At 42.9% G+C, this 24,415-nt stretch overlaps 1 protein-coding gene across 4 annotated transcripts in view; it reads left to right on the top strand.

Moving 5' to 3' along the window:
* NEDD9 (neural precursor cell expressed, developmentally down-regulated 9) overlaps positions 1-24,415 on the top strand; it is a 107,120-nt gene that overhangs the window by 48,237 nt on the left and 34,468 nt on the right. Inside the window, exon 1 of one of the 4 annotated variants that reach the window (XM_055703879.1) lies at positions 17,666-19,721. The exons of 2 other annotated variants lie outside the window; for them this stretch is intronic. Coding sequence is in view for 1 of the 2 variants with exons in the window: in XM_055703877.1 (XP_055559852.1) it covers positions 20,078-20,089 (12 nt within the window). In the remaining variant the exon portion in view is untranslated. Of the gene's footprint in view, positions 1-17,665; positions 19,722-19,955; positions 20,090-24,415 lie in introns of those variants that run through there. One more of the 4 variants, XM_055703877.1, reaches the window with a different exon arrangement.

Raw genomic sequence — 24,415 nt, 5'->3', positions numbered from 1 at the left:
AGGGAATAAACCACTTTCACATAACAGCTGTACTCCTGTACTCTTTTTCACAACAGGAAAATCTCAGGCTTAGAAACCCCAGTTTCACCCTCCTCTTGTGCGTGAGAGAAAAAAAGAGAGAAATCCAGTAGAAATATCCCCAAATACAAGCATGGCGTTTCTCTTCCCAGAAAGATAATTACATTGAAATAAAGGTCATCTGGTTTTGTTTTAGAATCTCTGCAAGCAAAACTTAAACAATTTCATGTAGAAAAGCAGGGAGTTCAGCATGCCTCAGTGCTGTTACCTGCAGTATACAGATCATTTTGAATACACAGAATTTATCTGCCATTGTGTCACTGTCCTTGGGGTATTATGTTCATTTGATTTCAGATACCAAAAATCTGATACACTGGAGTCACTAGCTAGGCCCTCATAAGGAGCTGTGTGGATGCTATTTCCCATCCTATCTGCCTGCATTTTCAATATAAGGGGATAATGTTAGTAGGAAATACAATATTCATAGATACAGCATGGAGCAGAAGGAAAGGAGGAAATCTTTTCCTCCACTGTCTTAAAGGTTTTCCTCAATAGTGAAGTAGGAAGTAGGTAATGTAGCTCATAGAAAAATAACATATACAAGGTTAAACATTTTTGTGTCCTAAAGTAGCAGCCATTTATAAATCTGCATCGAGGACCACCACAATATAGATGTATTCCCAAAACTATGTAGCAGTTGGGTACGAGTGGTTCATATTCCAGGAGAAATGAAGGCTTGCTACCACCTGCAAGGGCAAGGGGAATTTCCTGGGTTTCTTAACACTCATTTGTCTGCTAGGAGAATGGCAATTCTAAAACACTTTTTGAAGAAGCATGAGAAGGTAGGGAACAGTGACTTTTAGCAGTCAAATCCTTAGCTTTAAAGAAAGCCTATGGAGGGAAAATGGTGACCAACTTGATGTTTCCACATCCTCCTTTGTTCTATCACCCCAAAGGGGATCAGGTCAAATTTCTCCACATCCATTTATTGCTTTTTAAATGCTGAACTAGAACGATGGAAAGATTCGTAAGTGCAACTTTCAGAAAGGCATCAAGAGGGACATTCTGTTCCTCAGTAGCCGCCCAGAAGCCCACCCCATCAAGGACTAGGGACAGCTTCTGACCTATTGGAAACTCCATCTGATTTTTGTCCTTTTGCAGAGGACTAGCAACAACTGCAGAAGCCAAAAATCTAAATGGAAGTAGAAGGGAAAAGACAGAGAAGTTTCTTGCTTGAATCTCTGAGTAGAGGCAATTGAAAGGTGGAAGCAGTGTGCACGAGAAGTCTCATATCCATTGCAATCTAACAGAAAGACACTGGACCTTAATCCAGTTGAAATGAATGGATTGTCAGTCATGAATACTGTGAAACCAGAGATCATTTCACATATTTGTAAAGGCCAGGTCCTTGGTTAGCGAAGATGTGTATCGATTCAGTCAAATCAGCGGAACCAGGATGATTTGTGCTAAGCCAGGGGACAAGCCTGAAATCTTCACACTTGTTCTTCAGTCTGCACTTAACACCAAGTGGGGCTTTTTTTATATTTCAGATAAATCACGTTCTAGGGATTGTTGTCTTTTTTTAAAAAAAAGATAATGTTTTTAGCCATTTCTCTTCTTTACTCAGGAGGCTATCTTTTAAGTTGGAATCTCTAAATCAACCTTTCGATAATCACTGTAATATGACAAAAAATAGGAAATAAATGTGTCAAATTGATTTCACACTCCTTTTTATTTGAGGTGCTTGCTGCAAAATTACATACTACATTAACCAGCACAGGTACTTGGGTTAGACTTGGTTACACTTTCTTAACCACAATATTTACTTCTCAGTTGGACTTACGAAAGAAGATAAGACAATTTAAGATGAGTGATATCACCCAACATGAGTAAAGAAAGGAAATACATGAGTAAAGAAAGGAAATACATGAGTAAAGAAAGGAAATACCAGTGCTTCGAATGAAGTGGCAGTCGGTACTTACTGACTGTGTTAAGGTGCACTTATGTTATTTAAAAAACAGAGGAATGTTTTACCACATTAGTTGTAAACAAGATCAACTGTAAAATGAGTATTTTTACATGTGGATATAATTTGCACACACATGCAGATATTTTAATATCCATTATAAATTAGAAATGAGGTTACTGAAAGCAGGAATCCTTTTTAGAAGGTACAGAATCCAGTATTTCGTTATTCTGACTGAAAACACCTCAACTGATGAGTAGTATCATTTAAATCACTTATGATACTTCACAAATAAAGTAGAATCCTCCCCTAGAGATAGCTTTAATAATCTGGCCTATGGAATTCTGTAAGACTTCTATAAGAGCTGGTGCAGTCATCACCATTTAGATATTTACATGCCAGGCTGGTAGGAACAAATCAAAATGCAAGTGTTCAGAAAATATTCAGCGACAAGAATGACCTGGGAATAGATCCTCAGTGTGCTATTCAAGGGGAAGAGCATCCAGTTCCCCTGGCAGCCTTTGTTCCATGTGAAATAATTTACACTATTAGCAGAACAAAACATAGTTAAATATAGGTAGAATTAGGCAGGCCTTGGGCTGTCAGAGCTGCTTACTAGAAGGCAAAAATGGAACAATACTGCTGGCTTGGTAGAAAGGTCAGGGCCATTTTCATCTGTGTTTGGTATTCTTTGAACTTGAGGAATGAGAGAGAAAAGAGATGCTCACGTGCTAGTGCATCAAACTGCCTCGCTGTTAAACTGAGGGCCTGGCACATGAGCGGGAGTCCCCCTGGAGCTTTTTCACTGCTCCAGGAAGAAGCTGCACAGTTGCAGAACAGGTCTGAAAATACTGGATTGGATATAAATATTGCACGCTGCCATGGGTACTTTTGGAAGATGCACTGTGAAAATTCAACCAATGCAAAATTTCAGAAACTTTCCATTGCTGAATGTTATGTATGATTCAGAAGACCTGAGGCTATCTTGGGGGGGGGGGGAAAAAAAAAAGGAAAAAAAAAGAGTCTGGAGAATTTATCTAGTTCCTCCAGGTTAGTGCAAACATGCCCTGAGCTAGTCCTTTGCTTTTGCAGTCCCCATACTACCATGTCTGTCCTGACTTGGGTTTTTTTCAGTATCGGCTGAAATTTTGCCACAACATCTCCTGTATGTAAAACGTTACCTTCTGTCAGGAGAGGGAGAAAATACCTGAGATCTACTAGCAACTACCGTCTCTTAAATCGCCATGGTGTGGTCCTCAGCCATACAAGGAGAACAATGAGCTGTTTAGGTCAGAAGCTGTTTCAAAATTGTTGTGCGTCCCATTAAAAACCCAGATGAAATCAAGACCAAAAGCAAATTGTTGGAAGCCCGTGTTTCACACTCAAAACATATACATGGGGAAAAGAACCCAACCTATGTATGATGACTACGCTTTACATATTTTCTTTTGAGAAAAACAGAAGCCACTTCAGCATAAATGAGATGGTCTGGAAAATTATTAAAATGTAATGAATGGAATTGGTCTCATTATTTTGATATCAGCATTTCCTTGAAATGAAATCCTGACTTGTGGCCAGGCAGTGGTTTTAGAGAAGAGTCACTTTTTTTCATTATGGGGTTGCAGACCAGGAATTGTGCAATAATCTCAAGAACTTGTCCTTAAAGAACTGTTTACTAATCGGTGGGCAAATATTTCCTCAACACTTTTATTTGGTAGCAGTTTCAAACCACAACTTTGAGGGATTTTAGATTATAAAGCTTTTTTTTGTGTGTGTGTGTTCTCTATGGAGAAGAAAGATGGAGACATCATTGCCATACTAGCAGTTAAGGAACTCCATGCTGAGTATGTTCAGCAGTTCCAGTTCTGTCAAATCGGTGTCGCTACAGGTTTACCACGGAGCATTAGCCAGCATGGCCCTCTGGCCAAGAGCAGCAAGTATGGCAAATGCTCCCAGAAGGCAGGTGGATGTTTTAATTGCACAGCTGTGCGCATCTCCTAGTCACCTTAGGGCCATCCTCGACACCTAGCACAAGAGGTGTCCACTGCTGGCCAGTGAGTGGAGAAATAGCATTAACATGGTGAACCCTTTTTCTTCTCAATTTATTAGCAAATTGGTCAGGAAGAACAGAGAAACTTTGGTCCTCATGCATAAAGACCTGCAGACTACTGCAGTCCCAGCAGAGAGGAGTGTATCCCTCCCTGAAGATATAAATGCACTGATGATGAACCATGGCTGCCTGCTGGCAAAAAGGAAAGAAAATTGTTTGTGTGTTATGACGTGTAGCAGGATTGGGTTGAGCGAATGAATATAGCTTCTTCAGTGACACAGCTAGTCCCTGCCGAACTAGCCCTGTGTTCCTAGAAATGTGTAGCCCTTTTGGAAGACGCTTCAGAGGAACCGCTGCATCTGCTTTTCCCCACCATTTGGTTTAAGGAGATGTTCCCACCTGCATTTCTTCCATGCTCCTGGGAAGTCTGCTATACCTTTCGCAACTGAGTTGCAGACACTAGCTCCAGTGAGCATGGCCCTTTGCAGACTCCAAATCCAGAGGGCCCAGACTAGACCTCTTAAGCGCTCTCAGGGACTTAGCAGATGTTTGGCAAGCAAAAAGGTGACATGTAAGGTTTCCTTGTATGGTGCAGCTTTGTGGGTATGGAGTCAAGCCAGGACGTAAAGTCTAGTTAGGTACCTGCCACAGAGGTTGAAAGAGTAAAGATTTATTGTGGTGGCACCTTAATATCAGAAGAAGCCAAAGCAAAGAGTAAGTCAGGGCCAGTTTTACTAAGCACTTAGGCAAGAATCATTGCACTGTATGTCTCCATTTGTTCCTCTGTCCTAATGATTGTCCTATTGTCCTACTGCGCCCAGCATGCAAGTTAAACCTGAGTCTAGCCTTTCCAGCAGGCCAGATGCAGTTCAGAAGACTAAAACGGCAGGTTCCATCCTTTGTGAAGAAAAATGGTAAAGCATTTGTCACAGCTGACACTACACAGCAAGCTTCATCAGAGTGCGTTTTGGTGCAGCTCTGTGCTGCAACATACAGAACAGGAAAACCACATCCTTTCTGAAAGTGAGCATTTCGGAATGTGAGACCTAGAAACTCCCAGTGTGAGGTGTGATTTCGTGCTAAAGAACCAGAAAGACACATTTTGTCACTGCAGCTAGCAAGGTAGGCAAGACTGCTGGTGCAGAGAGCAGGATATTGATGTAGAAGTTACTGAATCAGTAATGGATTTAAGGGTCTCTATTTTTTTATGTATGGCGCAAATTAGTAGAAGCAGAAAACAATTGAAAAAAGTAGTTTCCCTCTAAGGTATCTTTGTCTTCTGTGTGCATTCCATCAAATGAAGAGGATTTTCAGAAGTCCTGGGAAAAACTTACTGGCTACTTTGAGCACTGAGATGGTTGACTGCAGTGAAATAATTTTCTGTTCCTTGGGAACAGAACCAGGGAAGAGGCCACTTTGTATTTACAGGATAAAAGTGGCAGAGGTCGTGGCCGTCTAAGCAAGCAGGCTGTGACAATTACACAATGGATGAATTTTCACTTGGCTGAACATCAGGGACTGGAAACTGGGCCCAGATTTTTCTACTACTATTACTCTGACTACCAAATCTCTCCAGCTCCCAGAATTCCTGGACCAAAATTTTACCTGGAAACAGCTCAAACATACTTTGAAGATGTGATTATTATTATTTTATGTGTTTTCTACTCTGCATGTCTTGTTTCTGCCAGAAGAAATGCATTTGTGGACAGGGGAGATGCAGGTCTCCAAGTCCAGCTCAGCTTTGCTGAGCCAGGACATTCAGCTATCTTGGCCATGATCCCAACAAATGTTCAGGCATCGGATTCAAGAGGCTCATGCACCCAACTCTCAACCAACCATAAAAGGGTGGGTATAAGGCAACGGGACCTTTTGGATACCACTGCCTTCCTGGAGTTGCAGCCATATGTCAGCTGGGATACCTTAAGGTAGACCTGTCCATAGACTCCATGCTCAGTCAGCCCAGTCCCATGCCTGGTGGACCCACATTTATCTTTGGAAGCCTAGCCCTCAAACATTCACATGCCTAAGTGAACCAAACCTCCAAACCACTTTGATTTTTGAGGAGGAGGATGACACAGACCGGAGAGCAAGGGCAATCTAGCTAGGTGTTCTTTGTAGCATTACAACACAGCCAAGGGTATAATGGGGGAGATTCAATGAAGACACAGCAGCGCCACTGAGCGATGCCCATGCTCCCCTATTAAGCACTGTTGTCGCAGCTGAGTAGCCAATTCTCCCTGCCATTCATCTCACAGCTGCCTGTACCTCAACTTTTTTGCATTTCTTGTGTGATCATGAGCAAATCACCAAGTGCCTCAGTTTTCCTTCCAGCAAAATACTGATGATACTACTCTATGTCAAAGCACAGCCAGCAGTTCAGAGATTGCTGACCTACTACTTCCATCAAGGAAAAAAAATGGAGTAGAGGATGCAGTAAATTTTCTTAAATGCAAGGGACAACGTGATCAAACAGTTGTATTACATCTCTGTCATATATAGTTCTAGGTCAATAAATATTTAAACACTGGAAGATGTTCTTTTAACCAAAATTCAGCCACCGTGTGGTCAATATACCATTGACAGGCTAAGATGTATGCAGTCCTTCCCTTATTTTCCTCTGATAAAGAACACAGCTAAATGAACCAACTTTTTCTCTAGCACTCCTTTTCTCATATTGTGGTTGTAGACCAGAGATGGGTTCATATTAGCATCTCAGCAATTGTCTTCTGACCTCATCTGGTCCAAAAGTGGCACTCTCTCCAATCAATTCATTTTTGAAACCTTGAAGAGGAATGGATCATAGAGTCACGAATAGCAGGAAAAAAAATCATGAGATGATTCTTCTATGGAATTGGAGCCATGATACGAGCCAAAAAGCCCCAAATTATTTTGAAAATATATCAGTGAACCCAAGAAATAGTACAATTTTTTTTGTAAATAAGTAATGGAGAGAGAAATAAGCAAAATTAATCCAGCTCACATTAGCTATCTAGCACCAAACTTTGGAACTTAATACTGTTATAAAAAGACATGTCCTTGATTACAGAGGAGATAGTTTCTGCTTTGAAGGCTGGACTTAGTTAAATCTTCTCATACTCTGACATATTTTTTTGTATCTAACTTCACCATTCATGGTGACACTTGGAATTAATCTGGTATGAAGGTATGAAGTTATCTATATGTAGTAAGTCAGAATTATTACGCTACACATACGAATGCCATACCCTGTCACCTACTTCAACATAAGCTTTATCAACTGGACTGGTCCCAAGAGACAGTTATCACTCATAAAACTAAGCAGCTTAAGTATAGCTTTCCAGGTTCTCAACACCACCAGGATCTTGAATGAACCAAAGACAGGTGCAGTCTTTCTTTAGGATGTATGACTAGTTTAATTAAGGGGCTTTATCATATCTATCTATAAAAATGGCATGCCTGATGTATTTCATATTATCTGCGGACACCTGCTGACACACAATACATCTGAAGTCTAGAACCATGACTATATAAACATGTCACAAGTATGGTTTTGTTTTCTGAAACGCAGAACAAACCCTGCAACAACAAAGGCAAACATTAAAGCAGAGATGAAAGCTCTCCAGAGCTGCAGGTAAAAAAATTCTTCTCTGCATCAGGTGTCTTTCATTCTATCACTGTGTTAAGAAAAGGTGGAAAGATGCAGATGTACTTTTTATTTACCCAGGGATTTGGGCAAAGTAGTGATAAATAGCAAAAAGGGATATAAATTCACAAGTTTGTAAGGAACTCTCTTATTTTTCCGAAGACTGAAATAACGAAATAATCACTGTCAACCTCAAAGAAAGGAATTGAGGTCAGCAAACAGCTGTCTCAAAGCCTGAGGGAAGCAGTCAGGAGGAGCACTTGCTACTCACCATATGAATGGCAAGCAAAGAGAAAAGCAGACCTGACCTTTCAGGGAGACCTGGAAACAGCCCCAAGAGCACTGGTCATTAAAACAAAACAAAACACACAAAAAGGCATTAAGAAAACCTCACTCCAATGGGAAGAGGAAGTGGTTTAAGGGGATTAGCTCCCGAAAAACAAAGCTCCACTTTTCTTCAGACTACTGAGGAGTCCCAGAAATATTCATCTATAGCATTGATGGGGCTGTGAAAACGGGCAAATGTTGGCAACCACTCAGCAAATGATAGTAATGGGAGGTGACATCTCTGGACCTCAACCAGCTAGCACACAATTGTCTCATTTTCATGGTGTGTCAAATTAAATTTAGACTTTAGTGCTTTGCTTGTCTTGCACCGTTATCTCCTTTCCAGAGCAGAACACAAAAGAACATTTGCAACCTTACACTGACTTTGACCTGCAAACACAAATGCCAGCTCACAAAAACTACTGCTGAATCATTTCTTTTCTGAGCTGTGACCTTTTTACCCTCCTTCCCTTTCATGTCAGTCCATTTCTTCATGAGCGGCTCTCATGCATCTATATCACAGAAGCATTTGAGAAGATTTGGTGGATTTGTACTTGATGAGCTGCAGGGAAATTTTCTTAGCATGGAGCCTTTCACACTGAGCAACACACACAGTTACCCTTTTCTAACAGTCCTTCTCCAACAACCATAGCAACATCTACAAAAACTACAATAGTCTAGTACCTGTTTCACAAAATAGAAATGCCCTAAAATCTTGGGATGTTACAAGCAGACACAGTGGCAAGGGATTCATTTTTTTTCATAAAATTCATAAATTTTACCTTGGCACTGTAAGACTGGCATAACTGACTAGGTCTTCTCTATCTTGAGACTAAACAGATAATAACGTGGAGTCACAGCTACACGAGCCACAGCTTTGCTAGGATGAGCATCACACCCTCCCATTCTTTTGCTGAGGTAAGAGCCTCTTCAGCTGTGCAAACCCAACTCACCTAGAAGTATTGCTATTGAGACCAGACACTTTAAAAGCATTGATGCTTTTTTTGAAGCTGCCATTAAAAGTCTGATGTCTTGCTGCATCAAGGCAAAAAAATATCAGTCTTCATTAATTAAGCTTCAAAATTACTCAAAGATTAGGACTTCAAAATAGGAGGGAGTTTATGGACTCAAAACAAGGCTGAAGTTAAAGTCCTTGAACTTGGTTAGTTGGTTGTGTGACTTTAGGAGACTGAATTTGAATCTAAGACTGAACAGAGAACAGTTGTAGAGATGGATAAGAAAAGAGAGGCATCAAAATGAAAGCAGGCAACACAAGTTTCAGGTAACTGTGTGGGGACTTTTGGAGAAGAGGTACTGGTATGACTGCTAGATTTGGTCTGAGTTAGTCTGAGTTTACCACAGCAGAAGAGGAGATGTGTAATACCAGCTACTTCTGCTCAAGCTGGAAATACTAGAAAAATTCCCTCTGCTTGTGGCACTTCTGGGTTCAGTCAATCAGTATACAGAGATGAATAAAAATTAGGGACAGGCCTGAACCAGAGCTCCATCCAGCATCCATAAACTTGAGAACTCACTGCATATGGTGCAAACTTTGCAGATATGTTCAACAGGAGATAGATGCAGGAGAAAAAAACCTATGATGAATTCTCAAAATCTTGAAAAACGTAACTCCTCTGGAATACAATTTTGTTGCACAAGCGTACAAAGCTCATCAAGGACCCAGTTTAGTGAAGCACACACATACAAATGAATTTAAGCCCGCATTCAATCACTTTGCTGAACACAGGGCATAGGTTCCACTCCCTAGCAGTCATTTCCCATTTGGAAGCCCTTCTCAAGGAGAGAAAGGGGAAGAAGGAGGGTTGTTTAGCATGATATTTTTAGATAGATTTTTTTAATGGAATATTTGTTAAGCTTTCTTCCACCCTGACTGCCCCCTGCCCGCTGTCTGGGTTTTGTGTGTGTTTGTTTAATGGTTAGCAATGCATCATAGTACGGCTGCTGTTTAAATATTTGCCTGAAAAAAATGTAGTCTGTGCTTAAGAAAAGTGGTTTGGCACAAACTGGACATTTTCAAACATCCATTTACCAGATGGATTGCTTTGTTCAATTACAAAGAAAAAAAATAGATGGTGAAGGAGTTGAAAATCGAGTGGAATGTTCCTAAGCACACAGCATTGTTTACTATCTGCATGTCTCCTGGCATCCTGTGAGAAACTATCAATAAGCTCTTCAAAAATGTTCCTTTCCTTTAAAGAAGTCTGCATTTTTAACAATAATAAAAAGGCAGTAAATATACTCTACAATAGCCTGATGGAAAAATGTGCTAAAGTATTTCTATAAATCAAATGTAGCAGTTTGGCATTAGCTCTGAGGCAGTAAATTTAGCAAATTAGGACCAGATGATTTTAAAATAGAATCTTACATAACTTTCTAGCATGATATATGTATTTTTTAATTTAACACAAGTTTGTCTGTCTTCATAAAGTTATCTTGGCTGCTACCAGAATGTGGTTCAGTCTTTAAGAACTATATTTTTTGTTATTTATCACGTGCAGAATGTTTTAAATAAGAAAGTGAGGGGAACAGATTTCTCAGAAGACAGAAAAGGCTATAATCTGTTCTGATCCACATAAGGTGTGAGGTGCTTTGTATCCCTAATGCCCCTGACTACTTGTCTCCTTTATTTTGATTAATAATCGCCTATTTCTTTGCCCACCTTCCTTTTCTTGCCCCTTTTCCCACAAATTCAAAGAATTGTCTCCCTCCATTCCACCCCTACAAATGCAACTTGGTCAGACAGACTTTTCTTTCACCCATGTGCTTAGATCAGGAGTCAGCATTTGGGACCTTGCATTTCTTATGCTTTCCCACTTCTCATCTCTGCACCAGAATATCCATCTCTGAGAAATATGGAAAACAAAACGATAAGACCAGTCCAAGGAGTCTATTCCACCAGCTTTAGTCCAAACCTTGTTACCCATCTACACATATATACCCGAAACCTGCTCCCCCAGCACATCTTTGAGTTTCACGTCTCTGAGCCAGCATTTAGATCACTAGGTACTCATGTCAGACCACTGCTTATGTTCTGGGGAGAGGGGATTGCACACGTACAGCCTTCATGGCTTTCTTTTTGGGCAAACACTCATCCATACCATGGTCTTTCACTGGAAACAACAATTCCTGGAACAGCTACTGTGGACCCATCCCATGGCAGCTGCGCTCACTATGGCACACCACGCTGCCTTACTTTTGAAAGCACGACTAAGGTGCTTCTGCAGTGCCTACTTACTGTCTAGTGAGCCAGAGCCAACACGCTCTGTGTCAAAACTTTAAAGGAGAGCCTCTACAGCACCCTGACAGTCCCAGGGATTTTCAGCAATGGCTTCCAGACATACATCTCCAGGACCTTATGGCACAAGAAATGAGCTAAGCCCCTCCTCAAAAGGCATGAGCACACACGGACACAGATCTTTACAGCTCCCAGACAGCAGGGCTGAACTCTGAGGAGGAGAGGAGTCAAACCCTCGTGTCAGCACTTATGACTCAAGCCCTCATCAGACTTCAGGAGCAAACACTGTGAGTCAACTGCGATGTGAGCGAAAGGGCAGACAGAGAAGAGAACGTAGGTGTTGAAGGACAGACCAGCAAATGGTTGTGTGCAGCCTTCCTTTCATGTCATCCCAAGACCGGTGCTTCTATCAGCTGTGCAAGTGTAAGTATCCAGACTGAAGCAAGCAGAAGAGTAACTGTGGTGGATACTTGTGAGAGCCAAGTTATCTGCAAGCGCTGTCTCCCTCAGCAGAGACAGTCTACTATGAGGAGCCAATTAAGTCAAAGCCAAGGCTTGGGATGCTACACGGCGCAGGCCAAATTCTGGTCCCATTTAAGTCGAGGGAAGCTTTGCCAATGGGAACATGTTCTGTCCTTTTCACCCCGTCTTTGGCTACCCCATTGCTGGAAGCATTCAGAGTTTGCAAACGAGAGCAATGGAAAAGAGAGGGAACAGAGTTCCCACGTTCCTTCTCTTCTAGTATTGTTTCCTGAGTCCTGCAACACGCAGTAAGGCAATGATTTTTTTTCTTTAAACGACATCAGACTGAATTGCTTGTTAAAAATAACAGAAGAGGAGGAGGCATTTGGAAACCAGTCGTTTGCCTTTAAAGAATGATTTTGGGAGAGTAGACCAAAAACAGATTTAGATGGCAGCAAAGATAACCATTTTTGGCAGTTTTGTGGAGATGCAAATTTACACTGAGTATGAGATGAGAGCTTAAACACCAACACCCAAAGAAGAGAAAAATAAGTCAGACAGTGTGAGACATTTCACGTGCAGTTCCCTGTTGTTATGGATATCAACTGACCTCCACAGATCTAGCTGAGGCAAAAGAGAGAAAAGTTGAATGCTTTCCTTTCATATATCCTCGCTCCAAGCACCTCCAAAAGAAGCAAATTTCCCTGAAATTCCTCAAGCCTCAAAACACCTCCGGGCTGAGACTTCAGGGGAAGCTTGGTGGTAAAGGCAAAACATAAGTTTCCCCTTTGGATTAATTGATTTCTTTTTTAATTGCTAACTTGCATTTTATTAAATTTTCATTTTTGCTTCCCCTTCTCCCAGTGGAAAGAACTAGTTGCTGGCTACTGGACAACAACCAAGCTGCTGGCCCTACCAGGGAGAAATGGGTTTGGTGCTGTGCAAGAGTTCCGGGTGAGAGATGGGGAGAGGGAAAACATGAGGATATAAAATATAACGACAGCAGATTACCTTTGCTAAAAGAAGTGTGGGAGACATGCAACAAAAGGTTCCTAAAACCAGAGAAAACAAAAATATAACAGGTTTTGCAAGCGAAATGGACACAGTTGGCTAGTCCAGTCACAGGACGATTCCCTGGATGATGTATAAAACTGATGGACAGTTTATGGTCAAGGGATTGTATTTTAGGGTCAGTTTTGAGTTTTTGCCAAGTTAGTGTGCCTGTTACAAAAGATGAAACGCTGTTTCGGGGGGAAGGGGAGAGTATTTAGATAAGGGTTTCTTTGGTCCTAGCTCCCTGAGATGGGGCTAAGATGCAGAAATGCTCTGCACAGAGGATTCATGAGATTTCAAGGATTTTGATGCAGTATTTATAGTCTAACAGATGTGTAAGGACTTCAGTTCACACCCCTCTTTATATGCTGTTTTGTAGCTTCATGTTTCTGTGCAACATCCTTGTGATCTTTAGACCTAAATGTTTCCCACTGAATCGCAGGACCTTTTTCTAAATACCACTTCAGGAATAAATGTTAGGCTGTTTCTGCAACAGATGGACCAAAACATCCACAAATTCAGAGAAAAGTGCTGGCACGTGTGTTTGGATTCAGGGCTCTCCACCCCATTGACTGCAGGACTGGGAAGGCAGGAGGAGGTGAAGGAGAGGCAGGCAGGAAGAGCAGGCAGCAGCACGGCACCAGAGCCTGGAAAGAGCAAAGCCATGCACTACTGCATTCAAGACAAAGCTTCTGGGCATGGGAATTGCTGATATTACTCTGTGTGTGCATGTGTGGAGACAAGATCACGCCTGCTGAGAAAAAAACTTAGTGATGATAGTCTAAAAACTATTATCTTCCTAGATACCAAACAGGACGTCAGCAAACCTTTTTAGTCCAGGCCATTGTTTCCTACTTTATTGTCCACACTCGCAGTCCTGCTTTTACGAAGGAACTCCTCTGCGGGTGGCTTATGCGCTACTTGACTCAGGACTTCATTCCCACAAACTAGTATTCTGGATGCATGTATTTAAAAAAAGTCTGGGCTGTTTCCAATCTGGGATCATAGTCCTGTGGTTGGCTGGTTGGCCTCCACCAAAAAAACCCCACCAAAACCCAACCCAAAGAAAAACCTTACTCGACTCACTCCTATTTTAACAATTTTAATACCTAGTGGACTAATGTAACATGATCCATGTGAATAAAATCTCAGCTCCAGAGTTTTGCCCAAACTGGGGAAAGTTCAAGTAGAAAGTTCAGGTAAAGATCTGAGCTTTTGGATGCCAGCACTATGACTAATTACGACTGCATGAAAAGCTTAACACACCTAAACTTTGTGCCTAAGTTTCTCGTCTGAGGCAATTCCGGTTCCAATTCTGGATTCCTTTCATCTTAAACGAGCTGTGATGTCTAAATATACATTTCCTCTTGAGCAACCTCCATGTATTACATTTATCATTTTTCATCCACACAACTGTGAACCAGAGAACAGAATTATTTTGCAGTCTCCATAGTTGTGCTATTTTTCAGCTTTTATTAAGAAAAACAAAAAAAAGCCTCTTTTGGCGTCTGTAGGTTGAATGGCATGCATGCCACACGTCTGGAAGCAAGCCTGTATTTTTTAACCCATATATAAAAAATATTCAGTGCCAGAGGGGAAAATAAAGGAGTGTATTCTGTGAGCACCACTGTTAGACTGGTTGGTTTGTTTGGGAAATGAGTAAGTCTTTGACAGTATCTCTGGAAGGAATAGGCCAGTGCATGCTCCATCCTGACATTCTTTTCCCTCTCCAGTATTCCCCGCATACCTGACATTTTTCCTGCCCTCCTAACATACCAGTTTGTGGGCAGGCAAGCACTGGGAACCCAGTCTGCCACAGCCCTGCACCTGGCTTGAAGCCACCGGCTTCTGCCATCTCTCCCACCCAAAGCACCACCGTTACCTGCACCAGTGCACATACCAAGGGTTGCAGAGCTCTTACTTGCCTCAGCTTTGCAAAGTGTATGTGGCAGCTCAGCTACGCTTGCTGCCGTCTTCACACAAATTCCTCGCAGTGCTGCTGAGAACATAGAGTCCCCCTGACCCGCGTGCTCTACACCAGCCAGGTGGCTGGGGAGCTGCTGTGCTGCATGGACCTGGAAAAGCTTTTCTTATCCATCCTCATCTGCAGCTAGTGCTCAGCACTGGATCACAGATAAATGTATTTCATTTTGATTTTACATTCTCTCTTTTCCTTTCTGCAGGGTGAGATGGGTCCCTCATGCTCTTTTAGTAGCGATTCCATTGTTTCCTTCTCCTGTGTTCATTTTCCCCTGAGAAGGTGACGGCCTGCTTCTCATAACAAATGAAAATCGTAGTGGTATTTATTTTCCTCCCATTTCTTTCTTTCTTTTTTTTTTTCTTTCTTTTTTTTTTTTTTTTTAATTAAACAGACTTTTCAGATTTCATTCACTGGGTCAGGCTGGTGGCTCAGTGATGGCCAGTGCCAGAATATCTAAATCCCAACTGACTGCCATAATTTCTCAAGCTAACAAAGGCCGGATTCACTTTCAAAATCTTTTGGGTGGGAGGACACCAGTATGTTTCTCTCTGGCTGGCATTTGAAGCAAAACAGAAAGGACAGAGGGAGCTGAGCTCCATTTATTCCCTTTATCTGAAGGAGGGTCACTAAACAGGGCCTTGATGGTTGACTTACAAAGTTAAATGAGTGATTTCTGAAGAAACACTGCATAAAATGCCCTTCTTGAGAATGTGAACAGCTTTTGTGCTTGACTGTGAAGGTAGGTGGAATGCGTGTAGGATTAGTTCATATATATTAAAAGAAATTTAGAATTCAAGAGCAAGGCAAGTGAACTAGCTCCACGGTTAAAATGCATCTTAGGTAGAATGGCAAAGGACAGTCAAATTTAAATAGACTGTTCTATTAACAATTTTTATCCTCATAATTTGAGAATGTAATAATGTAAACCTGACTACTACAGCGATCACCACTCACCCCTCTGTCTGCCAGGACAGACTTCTGTTACCATTAAATGGAACAGACCACTTGCTTGAAAAGATTTCCATCGCTGGTCAAAGAAAAACAGAGCAGACTTTGTTTTGGTTTGCTGAAATGCAAAATATTCCCTTCTTTGGGTGAGAATGAAATCTTTTTCTCATTATCTCCTAGTGAGGTGGGAGAGGGGGCCTTTCTGTGCAGACAGACACAGAAGCCTGCCCACATCAGTGGTGAATTTTTGTTAGTGTTCTTTTCAGGAAACAGCAGCGTTTCATCTTTTTTAACAGATTTGTCCAAGCAAGCAAATTCCACCACTCTGCGTGTGTATAGAACTATTCTATACTGAAGGAATTCCATCCACTGCATACCTGCTGAACCAGTCTGGGTAGCGTTATATAGGCAGCAGGACCAAGGCTAATCACCACGACTCCTTTGCGCGTAAAGTGCAGTGGCACTATAACTAAATTAATTTTAATCCCAATTCCCGCCCCCCCCCCCCCCCCGGCCAAGTATCACAGCAAGAAGTGATGCAGATGCCACACAACATTATCCAAAGGATAGTTAGAGCTTTGTGCAGTGGGGGGGGAGGGGGGAGGGAAGAAAAAAGATAGCTCAGTGTTTCCCAAACACAGAGCTCACAGACCCTTCCTGAAAAGAGTCTCTCAGTTGTAAGGGAGACACTCTGCTGTGTCTCTCTTTTCTCAGGTTGTATCATGGGGAAATAGGAACAAGGGATTTTTGTTTGAGTAACCTTTCAGAGCAGGATATCTGTCTTGTGTTCTTCTCCTATCCATTGTCACAGGGTGATAGCTGGCTGATTTGCTTCAACGGGTATTCCCGTCCCAGCCCGGCTGACAGCTGTTTCATGTTGTGTGCCTAGGGCTGTGGCCGGTGAGCCGCAGAGCCTGGCTGACAAGCAGTCCTTTTGGCTGCCCTACCATTTTACTTGCCGCCATCCCCCAAATACCTCGGAACCCCAAGCAGCAATCAGGAGGGCACCAGGAAGACACAGACCAGTGATAGAGTGAAAAATAAAGCAAGTGATAAGTTTACCAGGATGGTGTATGAGAGTAGGAGGCAAGCAGCAGGTTGCCCAAAGGAGCAGAGAGTAATATTAGTTGCCGTCAGCAGAAGCAAAGAAACAAAAGCCATTGATGCAGGCACAAGACCAAGTCACAGAACCCATTTGCTACTCTGCTAGAATTCCAGCAGCATAAAATATGAGGCAGTGAATCAAGCCATGGCTGTGCTGTGAAGCAAGAAGACACATTACAGGAATTACCCTCCTGAGAACTTCAATAGGATCCTGTAGTTATAAATCCTGGCAATATAGCTCAAGTTGCCTCTACAAGACAGACATCAGTAATACCAGGTCTTGGCTTCCTCATCAGCATGTTCCATTGCATAATTGAGCTGATTATCCAAGGCAACCAACTCAAAACTTTCCTAGACTACGCCTGAAATACAGTATTACATAGTAAATGCACGGCAGTCAAGAAGGTCATCAAGAAAAGCAAAGTGCTTGCGCTAACCACAAATGTGAACTTGCCACAATCCTGACTTCTTTTAGTAATGTGTCAAGGCTAGAGGATCATATTTACAAATCTCCTTTTCAAGGTAGATCTAATTCCTGATATTCACGATAGATCGGGGACCTCTACCATGCTGCTAGCTCTGCTAGAAGTGTTGCACTAAGCGGGAGTATTTCACCCTTGGGGAGATTAAAAACTCCCTCAAAGTGCAAAGAAAACTTGAGACAGTAAACGAAGTAGGTGAGAGGTTGAGGGAGGGTACGCACATTAAATGAGCAGTGGGACTTCACTGAGGAGGAGGTGTGCAATGGCAATCTCTTTTTCTCCCTGTAAAATACCAACTCTTGCTTCTGCTTCTTCAGAATTGTAAAGTATAGCTATCAATGACACGAAGTGTCATTTCAATGGCATCTAATTAAAAGTTTTTAATATGACTTACAGAGAGTGATAAAGGCAAAACAAAATCTACCATAGAACCACCCAACTAGAATTCTACATTAACACATCAGTTACCTTATATTAAGATCAGTCAGGGACATTTTACATACATTAAAAGCAACACAAGCTAAGACAAAAGTAGAAGGCACAGCTTCTCAAATGTGCTTACGTTTCATAATGTGATTGTAAAGCATTCTGAAAAAGGAAAAAACAACAATTAAAAGTATCAGTATTGGTGGAGTGACTGGAAACCAGATGCACTCCGTATTAGATGAAGTCAGAAATATGATTCTACTTTTCTTATTTTTGTCTCTGATACTTATCCAGTTCTTATTAATGTGGTTTTACAGTCTTGAATGCGTTTATCTTCATGACAACGGTGCCACATAAAGAGATTATTCAGAGCTTGGTCAGGAAACAGGATTTGCATGCTAGTCCAATACCATGCTAACACCTTAGCCATTGCGTCCTCTGTACTTAGGAGAAATTTTTCTCCGCCCAGGAGAAAGTTTTATCCTTAGAGTATTAAGGGGAAAAACATGCAAAAAGAAAATCAAAGGTTAAACTCTACAGTTAAGAATCACTCCAAAGAGATTTGCACTCTCCTAATAGTAAGCTGGTTATGCATAATCACTGGAAGAATTCTTTTCTAAAATACAGTGTCTAAGGACACAACATACAAATGAGTATTATTCTCCTGAAACTAACCAAATTTATTTTGATGCTACACTTAAAAAAATGCTGCCCCAAACTCAGCACATACAAAATGATAACAAGTATCTTCTTGGAAAATGAGAAGAATCAACAACAACAACAAAAATGGAAAGAAAAACCCTTACAAGGGGTTATAGCCAGTGAAGCTATAGCACTGCACAGGGAGCCCAGTCACAGTGGCATGCTCTGCAACACAGAAAGCAGAAGCTCGCTTTTCTCGCTAATAACTGTGACATCTTTTGGACTGACAGGGACTCACACCGATGAACTACTAGGGCATATACTGTCAAGGGTAGTCTAGAAAAAAAAATTCACATTCAATTAGTACAAGCATGTATTTTATGCTGAAACTAGAGAACGGAGGAGATTGCAGATAAAAGTATGACATTCCTTAGAAGCCATGAAGCCATTTTAGCAATAGGATCCCTCTCTAGAAGAGTAGTCACATGAGAATTTATGGATATCACTGTACTATGGAATGAAGTTATGTTTGTAATCTGGTAGTACAAGATTATCCTTTGCTGTTTTTCCTTAGGCCACTAGAAATAGTCTTGCGTCCATCTGTGACCTAGAAATGTTGGGTAAGTTCCAACTCGGGCAAAAAGGAGAGAATTAATTTCCCCTTCACCCAAACAAGCTGGAGTATGCCCCATACACAAAGATTCCTATTATGTGCATCTTGTCAATCATGCCTGATTAAGGGGTTAGACTTAAAAAGCATGGAGGATCAGCACACACTTATTTTCCCCGCTCTTTCCTACCCCCAAGATACCAGAGTTAATTATTACTCTTTTCTAAATAGTTCTTATTTGCCATGGTCACTCTTTATAATGGACAGCTTTCGATCATTAAAGACATCTTGGCCTCTGGTGCCTAACCAGTGTTTAAATAGCAGGCTTTCCCAGGCAAAGCGAACACTTGGCATTTTGATTCCCGAGGTACTAGTTTAAAGTAAAAAGTTAAAAGGAGAACAAAAATCAACAAGGAAACAATGCAAAGAGAAGAACCGAGCAGCATGAAGTAAGTGTTCAAGCCCTCCAAAAGCTGCACAAGGTGACTACGGAAGGGATGGATGGAAAAGGTTTAGCACCGGGCGGGTTTGACAACAGGCTGGGACCCCTGCAAGAGCCTAGCTGGCAGGGCCGGCCCAGGCCAGGCTGCAACAGGCATTAGAAGTGCCACACCACTCTGTCACTTCAGTCACTCTTCCCAGCACTCCCTTCACCGATAGCCCAGGCGCTTTGAACCTCGACAGGCCCAGCAATCCCCCAGCGCAGGAGGCAGTGGCGGGGGCGGCACAGAAGGCCTGTTGTTCAGAGTGCCTGTTTCACGCAGAGAACTGGAGGTGAGAGGCTTTGAAACGGCGGGGGCAGAGTCGCTGGGTGACAGAGAGCAGGGCCGCCGCCCCCGCTCCGTGCGGGGCTTTCCCCCCCCGGGAGCAGCTGGGCCCAACGCCCCCCGCCCGCTCCCCTCAGCGCCGCCGCGTAACCCGCGCTGCGCCGCCGGTGGCGGGAAGGCGGGAAATGAAGTGGGCGGGGGCAGGAGGGCCCACCTTGTTCCCGAGCGTGGCCAATGGGGAGGCGCTATGCAAATGAGCGGGGGAGCCTGGCGGCGGGGCGGGCGGCGGGGCGCAGAGAGGCAGCGGCGATGCGGCGGCGGGCGCTGTAGCAGCCCCGCCGGCCTCCTCAGCGCTCCGCAGCCATGAAGTACAAGGTGAGCCGGCGGCGGGGGCCGTCCCGGGGCCGGGGTACGGGCGGGCGTCCAGAGCCTGCCAGCGGCCCGCCGTCCTGACAGGAGGCGGCCGGCTCGGGGCTCCCCTCAGCACTCCCCCGCCCGGGTCAAGCGGGTCCAGCCGGGACGGGGCGGCCGAGCCCTGCGCGCTGTGTCCAGGCGCGGAGCCCCAGGGGAGGCACCCGCGGTGGGACGAGGGGGGCAGCGGAGGGGACAGGCCGGCGGGTGGCGGTGGGGTGGCGGGCTGTCCCCCGAGCCCGGCGTGGCGCGGTGCCGCTGCCGACGGCGCTCGGTGCGAGCCCGGCGGCTCGGGAGGGGTGGGCTGGTCCGCGGGGCCCGCCGCGCTCCGGGACAGGTATCGCGGCTTCTCCCCGCCGTGTCCCTCGCCCGTTCGCCAGCCCTTCGTGACTGCATCCTGAGCCCAGGGCACTTTTCCAGGGGTGGGGGGGGGGGTCTGTTTGATGGGTCGCAAGTCGGGGAAAAAAACCCCACCAAAACCCAGCCATCTCATTAAAAAATGGGTAGCCTGTCTCCCATGTTAAATACGGTACGTCATTTCGGCTTAACTTTTTATCAGAGGTTGGTTGGTGGTTTTTTTTCCCCAAAAGACACAAATGTCAAGGCTTTCATCCCAATATTACTCAAAAGAACTTTGGGCAAGGCACAGAGTTGCCCATGGGGCATTAGGTTACTGTACAGACATACCATCAGCTTGTGCGATTGGAAAAAAGGGGGAGCGAAGGAAAAACTTTCCTTCCTCTGCCAGAAATAACTTAAGCATCAATAAAAAGGTGATTTGGAAATGTCACACGTTATATGCTTAGTTTGGAAGTGAGGGCCATCTTCTCAGTGGATTTAGGCAGCGTACTGTAAAACAGCCCTGATGCTATAAAGTTCTATAAGGCTTATAAATCTGGGTAGAATGAGATGTGTGAGTGATGCCTAGGTAAATATACACAGATTTTCATGCTTTTCCATATATCTCTAAGCTCAGCCCAAGCTTTCAGGATCTCTCATACCCAAACTTTGGGAGAGGTCACTGGAGTGAAGTTTTCAAAGCTGCTGCCAGTTTCTCCATTTCATGATGGTTGGTTAAAAATAACCGGGGAAAAGAAATTGTGTAAGATATAGACAGACAAAGATACTCCATGAGTTTGAAAATTTTTATCTGGTTCTAATGACCTTTGGGGGTTTTTTCCGCCTTGTATCTCACTACTGGCTGATTCGAAGTCTGAGATCAAATTCATCTCCTGCCCCTTTCTACTCCATCTCAGATCAGTTCAGGTAGACTTTGTACCTGCTTGGAGAAGCTGTGGCTCTTACTACAAAGTGTCAGGCACTCGGGGGTAGAAGAGCAGTATCCCTGTTAGCGTAGGGAATGAGAAGGTGGTTCAAAAGGGGGAAGTTTTCTTTGCCTTGTCTGGTTGGAATGAGCATTTTGGTTTGGTTTTGTGATTACATAATTCTAGATAGAGAAAGCTAGACAAAGAAAGAAAAAGCTATTTAAAAAAAAAAGGGGGGGGGGGGGGGGAGACGAAGGGGTTTGGCCTCACAAACCTTCTTGTCAGACTAGGGTGTTTACTTTCCCTGAGAATTGTGAAGTAGGTAGTTACACTGTTTAACTTGGACAAACATTCTTAGAGCTGTTTCTTATCCCAGGAGTAACATATAAAGAAAATACTTGCTCATTCAGTCTTTGGCATTTTCTTTCTGTATTTTTTCCCCTTTTATTTTTCTATAGAAAAACAGTGGTCCTGTAGTTTTTCTTGTATACAGAAAATACAGAGCATGGTATGTCCCGAAGGCAGGCCACAAGCATCACTTAGCATCACAAGAGGTGGCTTAGCTTTCAGGTGCAGAATTGGGTCTGTTTAACTGTTCCTAGTGTTGTACTGGGGCCTGTCTACTTATGTTGTGATAGTCCATAAGATGTAGCCTCATTTAGTGAAACGATTGAGGTGCTTATTACAGTTTAATTAGAGTATTAAGAGTTGGACAGAACAGGAACTGACTCACGTGTGAGACCCTGAGTATGTCTCTCCATCACTCATGGCTTCACTTTCACTGTGACTAAACCCGAGGTAATTTCTGGTCTAAAAATCCTTTACACTGCTCAGTCTACCTTTTTTTCACTCAAGTGTTTTGAAAACTTGTTCCCTCTCCTCTTTCACCTAAGCTTCTTTTATTGTCCACCCCACTCTTTTAAACATTCTTCCAACTTAATACTCAAGTCTGAATCCTCTGAAAGCTACTGGGAAAATCCCTGTGGATTTAAGCCAGTTCAGAATTTTACCTTATATATATGTCTCTACACGTCTATCTTTTGCGCATCGTGTGAAATTCAGTGAAGATGTGACTGTTCAAAGCAAAGACAGATTTGACCCGATGTTAAGTCCTGGTCTACCAGTTAAATATTGGAGGACACAAAAGTTATTCTAACTGAGCCATGGAAAGATGGGAAACGTTAAGTATAACAAATACTTAAGTGTTGGTTGGTCATATTTCGTAGTCCTACTTGTCTGTAAGCTACTTTCAGAAACTAATTCCTGTAGGGTGCACTTTATTATGGCAACACCCCAGTTCTTCATTCAATGACAACAGCATCCTTTTGCACTGAATCTCCATGTACAAAACTGCATCCCATCAAGTTCTCACAGGATGCCATTCTAATATTCTGTAGTTCAGAATGTAGGATCAATCCTTTCTGAAATCAAACTCGGACTGTGATTCCAAGGATGAGGTAGTTGCAGCTAAAATTAACTATGTAGGAACTGAAATACTAATGGATTGCCATGATGAGAGAAGAACATGGAAGGGAGAGGATATAGCTGGCCAGCAATTCCAATGCCCATACCTCAGCCAATAAAGTGTGACAGAAGCAAAAGGGAGAAGACATTATCATAACAAGGCTTTTGTAGCTTGTTGGCTGTTCACAAGCAAAACAAAAAGAGAGGGGGAAGGAAAAAGGGGGACTTAATCTGTTTACTGAAAGATCCAAACAGTTAGTGAAAGGGGAGAGGAAAAACAACTACATTCCTTACCTCATTTAAGCCAAAAGGAATGACGTAGATGTAAAGTATGAGGTCTTGATTATCTATTTTTAGATAATTTGTTGGGCAAGGAAGAAACCTAAATAGGGTTTGAAATGCCTGCCATTTGTGCTAAGGCACAGTCCTGTAATATATAGACTTGATTACAATGCCTGCACGCCAAGACAAACAAAATAGTGTCCCTGGGAAGAAATACTATATTCCCAACCAGAAATGCTTGTGAAAAGCTGCTTGTAACCCTGGCAATGAAAGACTGAATGTCGGGCCGTGTAAAGGGAAAAGAACTGCCTGTACTTTACTAATCAAATCCTCTCAGTTTCATTTATTCCTCACATTCCTCTTTGTTTCCCCCTTTTTTTTTTTTTTTAATACCTCAGCAATCAGAGGGTGACAGTCAAAGTTAGAAGTAAATAGGAACTGTAAAACCTTGTAAAAGGTAGTACTAGAGGAGCAAACCAACAAAGGAAAAAACTGTCCAAGCACTGTCTCTGTTACCGTCGTGAATTTGCAGTGCAAGTTTTGTGATTTTTCTTTCCTCTGGGCATGGAGGGAGGGAGGTGGCAGAAGTCTAGCAGCATCAGGCCTAAATCGGCAGCAGCACGAGCGAGATGCAGCAATAGGACTGGGTCCTTCCCAAAGCTTGGAGGGCCACTGTCATTTTCAGATTCCTGCTCTTCCCCACTGTGGCCCCCTCCCCTCCTGCAGACCTATGTACTGCTTATAAGCCTTCAGTTGTGGGTCAAGTATGTATTTGTATACTTAACAGAGGTAACTGCCTCAGTACCTCAGGATATTTGAGAAACTTCCACAATAGAATTTGTTTGCGCTCCTAAAGACTTGGTGGGATGGCAAGGTGCTGTTAATTCTCTTTTATGTACAGATGGAGGTGCTGAGGCTCAGGGATGTTACAGGACTTGTTTCAGAGGAAGAAGAGCCGTCAGAAAGCATTATAGCTAAACAACCTGCAGTTGTTTGCAGATTTTCCAATTTCTATGTTTTAATGCTAATGCCTGCTCCTGAGTAATGTAGCTGTAAATCTGTTTCATCAAGAAACTGGGGTAGCCTAATCTGTCTCTGTCCAGTAGTTCCTAGTATGTGATGGGGAAGCAGAACTGCCAGATGAACAGTCTTCCTTGTATTTTTGATAGTTGCAATTCAGTTTGACCCTAGATAGTACAAGAGGATACTGACCTGGGGGTTTTACTTATGCTTTTAACATCCTGCTAGAGGTTGTAGTCACATTAGACTGTTACTTTGC

This window comes from Falco cherrug, chromosome 3, assembly GCF_023634085.1.
Source record: "Falco cherrug isolate bFalChe1 chromosome 3, bFalChe1.pri, whole genome shotgun sequence".
Taxonomy (NCBI): Eukaryota; Metazoa; Chordata; class Aves; order Falconiformes; family Falconidae; genus Falco; species Falco cherrug.
Note: the sequence above shows the minus strand (reverse complement) of the source record. Positions and strands in the feature narration are given on the sequence as shown.